General features: G+C 34.6%; 2 protein-coding genes across 2 annotated transcripts; both read left to right on the top strand.

The window, feature by feature from the left end:
- Positions 1-857: 857 nt before the first annotated feature.
- Positions 858-2334, top strand: Tsp_12856 (maintenance of ploidy protein Mob1). Its single transcript, XM_003366865.1, has 7 exons — positions 858-902; positions 1197-1347; positions 1409-1502; positions 1561-1694; positions 1760-1875; positions 1935-2021; positions 2093-2334. Exons 1-7 carry the CDS (start codon positions 858-860, stop codon positions 2138-2140), a joined length of 675 nt encoding a protein of 224 aa, XP_003366913.1. The 3' UTR covers positions 2141-2334.
- Positions 2335-3729: 1395 nt separating this feature from the next.
- Positions 3730-4183, top strand: Tsp_12855 (putative coiled-coil domain-containing protein 111). The gene is made up of 2 exons (XM_003366864.1): positions 3730-3904; positions 3945-4183. The coding sequence occupies exons 1-2, from the start codon at positions 3730-3732 to the stop codon at positions 4181-4183; spliced, it is 414 nt and encodes a 137-aa protein (XP_003366912.1).
- The last annotated feature ends 12 nt before the right edge of the window (positions 4184-4195 follow it).

The following is a 4195-nucleotide window of genomic DNA, read 5'->3' as shown; positions in this document are numbered from 1 at the left end:
ATCTCTTGAAGCATCATTTTATTTATGTTCTTGTTTATTTCTAGAGCTTATCAAGATCAAGATGTTGTTGAATTCCAGAAGATCATAGAAGAAGATCATGCGTACATTATGACTGACGAATTTATTTGCGAACGTCTTCAGGATTTATTGCGTAACGTTCGCACCAAAGTGCTTATTCAAACAATAAAACCGTACACTCAAATTCGACTCAAGCAAGTGGCCCAAACTCTGCGCATGGAGGAAGCGGATGTCGTCGAACTACTTGCCAAGTGCATTTTAGATAAAGAATTTCAAGGAAAATTAGACTGCAAAAATGGACTGCTTATTATTGAGAAAGAAAACACCGCCGATTCCGCCTATTGTCGAGCGATGGATTCACTGTTGCACAGTCTGTCGAAAATTTCCGCAAAAGCAATGGAACAACTGATATGAACAAATTACCACGCCAAGATTTTATTATTTTAATGGTCTGTTAGTCGGCTAGTAGATTTATTTGAAAAATAAACAAATAGTGATTGCATTTTTGTTTGTATGTGGGAAAATTTTTATCATTTCTTATCTTTGCAAATGCAGCTTTTCTGCGCTTCAGGTTTTCGGCATGTTTGCTTTTTAATTGATAAAAATACATGATTCATTGGCATAAAGTATTCTTCAGTATTTAAAATGTATCGTTAACTTACCTTAACGATACGGTAACTGCATCATCAATTTTTCAGTGTTATTCTAATGATAATCAAGGTTTCATAGTTTTTACAGTACGCCATTATACGATATCTTCTGTTTATTCAAGCACTCCCTAGCCGCGCCTGTTTATTGCCTTTGTTTGAATTTAGTTCAACTGCTCTGCTGGGACCGCAATGTCTTTCGCTCTCTTTGACTTTTTGAACGCTTACAAAGATCGTGTAAGTTTCTACTTTGCAGCTAATCAGCTTAAATTATTTTCATTATTTATCAATCTTGTTGCGTAATCGGAAAGCACACGTAATCTTTGTTTATTTTTCGACTTGTATATCAGAATACATGTTGAAATGTGTCAAGTGTTTTACTCTGAGAAATACTTTTAAATAATTTAAATGCTATCAGTTTACTGTACGACAGAATTTAGGTGCATTTAGAAGAAATTATTCAAAAGAATAACACTGGTTATTTTTATCAAATTGAAAATTGATGATAATCATGGGTGTGAATAATTGCAGACATTTCGTCCAAAGAAGCGTTTTGTTCCCGGCTCTGTGCGTTATAAATTGCACAAATATGCCCAGGCGAGCTTGCATTCAGGGTTGGACTTCCGAGATGCAGTTCAGCTGCCTCCAAATGAAGATGTGAACGATTGGATTGCTGTTCACGGTCAGCAGCTAAACTTTTTTCTCATTTTGCAAACGTTTGTTACAGTTTCTCTGTTTTGTAGTTGTTGACTTTTTCAATCGAATTAACCTCCTTTATGGTACAATTAGTGAATACTGCAATGAAAAGACGTGCCCTTTCATGAGCGGAGGACAAAAGTTTCAGAATGCTTTTTATTTAAAAATAAGCGTGTTTTATTGTTCGATTGCTTTTCAGATATGAATATCTGTGGCAGGATGATGATCAGTATAAAAAACCAACTCGTCTTCCGGCTCCAGTTTACATAAGTCTTTTGATGGATTGGATAGAAGACAAAATTAATGACCAGAATAGTTTTCCCGTTGATCCGAGTAGGCATGACGACCAAACTGTTTTATGAATATTTTACCAAATTTGCATTGTGCTTACATTTTAGGCGTCCCGTTTCCTAGTAATTTTCGAAAATTATGCAGCAAAATATTGACACGGTTGTTTCGTGTTTTTGTCCACGTTTACATTCATCACTTTGAACGGTTGATTCAAATTGGAGGCGTAAGAATTGTTTTTTATCTTTATTTTTGTACTTTTATTAAATTATTTTTTTAATTAAGGAGGCGCATGTGAATACCTGTTACAAGCATTTCTATTATTTTGTCACTGAATACAGACTGGTAAGCCAGAAAGAATTAGACGCACTGGTAAGTGGAGTGTAATTTTTTCTTTTTATTCACTTGACATTTTTATACAGCATTCTGTTTTTTTTCTGTAGAAAGATTTAACTCGAAAATTAATTCCTTTAAAATCTGGTAAAGATTGATGACAAATGCAGTAATGGAAGCAAAGTAAACCCGGATGTTCTTCGTCTAGTCAATGATTTTCCTGTTGTCTGTTTTTGTTACGGTGTGATTTCATTGTGCTGTTGTTAAAATTATCTGTTTTCATTGGTTTCATTTTAAACTTGTTCATTCTCGATCTATTTATTTTCAGAAATAAATTGTCTTTTTTTATTTAGTTGTTGGGCAAAATAATTATAATTACTTTTGAAATCCTTATGTTTTTTTATCACTTAACTTGAATTAATTGCACGAATGTAGAAAATAAATATTCGTTGATGAATAGCGAAAGAATTTGCAAATTTTATCTCTATTTACATTGACATATAGGCCGTTGGTCGATTCGATCTGTTTTCAGTGTTCAGTGTGTTGATTGATCATCAGTGTGCTTTTCAGCGTTGTATTTAAATGCAACTCACGACGGGTTTACTTTCCCATAAAAGTTAACAACATGTAAACAGTTTGCTGTGTACAAGCATGGAACAACAGCCATTTGTAAGTAAAGTCTTTCAAAGATACCGTTCCATTGTCAATGCCAAATGCAGGTTAATGTTATTGACAAAGGTATGTTTTATCGGTTGTGTTGTTGTTGTTTGTTAACTAAGAGAAGCTTGATCAGTGTTGATTTGTTGGTATCATTTTTGACAGACTGATTGATGAAAGAATGATGCTTCAAGTGGTCTGTTTGGTCTAATGAGTATTTAATGTGGAATTCAGTTTCTTTTTGAAAATTTTTCGATTTTCACATTTCAACCTGATTTCAACAGCTTCACCAAGGCGCTTTGCTATTATTAGTATTATTATTATTGGCATTTTTGATATTGAATAGGCTAGTTTGAGATGGTTTTCCTGTTTTCTTTTGCTAATTTGATGATGAATCTTCAACGTCATGAAAAGCGCGTTCAGCGTGACGAAAAGGCAAAATTTCAAATGTCTCTTCCATCATGCTTGATTTGTTTGCGAAATTTCACAAGTGACAAGACGTGATTGAGACTTTCATTTTCACTTCTTCAAAATTGAACTGACACGCGGAATAATAATAATAATTCCACGGGCGAGAAGGGAAAATAAATTAACATTTGTTCACAAAAGAATTTCAAGCGTTTTTTCAAGTTTCCATTGGTAAAAAGCATCGACTGGCGTGCAACTGGAACACTTCAAAGCACATACTGATTCGTATATGTTTATTTCTTTTTTTTCCTTAGGTTTGGAATTTATCAATTTTGAACCATTTTATTCAATTTTATAGTAGTTTGTTCGAATGAACAGTTCCCAAATTTATACAACAGCCATTGATTGTTATCATGGCGATGATTGAAATTTTTGCCAACTTTCGCCTACTAGTTTGTTCTGAACTGAACTGAACTGAATATCTATCTGATAAATACCGCTTAACATGTTAAAGGCAATTAAGTATAAACAACATTCACGTAAATATTTTTCCAGAACATAAAAATGGAAAGCAGTATATAATTTTAAAACAAGTAGGTTCAAATTTTTGTAACCTAAAATTTGTATACTGTAAAAGCGGGAGAAAGCTAGCTGTCCATCTAGTAGGGCAGTTTGGAATGGGATGTCATTTCCAACTATTTCGTCGAGTTCTTTTTACGGACAGCGCCCCAAAGCACCATCCAATGGCTTGTTGCAGCGCATTGAAGACAGTGTAAAAAAGTTCAAAGAGCATCCACTTGTATCTCCGCGTCGGTGCTCGTTGCACGATGACAAATATTGCTGGAAAATATTTCGACGTCAAAACGAAGCTCTCACTTATTTGAAATCATGCTCCAGTAGTGAACCCGTTGAAATTGTTCTGTTTCGAATCGATTTCCATGCCTGCAGGCTGTCGTACCTTTCTCATCTCAACTGTTAGTCATTTTTGGAATGTGTACAAGAACCTTCCTGAATTCGGGCGTCACTGTTACGAGGTGATTCGTGAAGCTACCCGTTGTCGATTGTACTTTGATTTGGAATTCTATTTCAACTCGAATCCAAGCCACAATGCTGAGCAGTGTGTTCAATGTGAGTGAATTGTGAAAATT

The sequence above is a fragment of the Trichinella spiralis genome (assembly GCF_000181795.1).
Source record: "Trichinella spiralis strain ISS 195 chromosome Unknown Scfld5263, whole genome shotgun sequence".
Lineage (NCBI taxonomy): Eukaryota > Metazoa > Nematoda > Enoplea > Trichinellida > Trichinellidae > Trichinella > Trichinella spiralis.
This window is presented reverse-complemented; position numbering and strand designations above follow the sequence as displayed.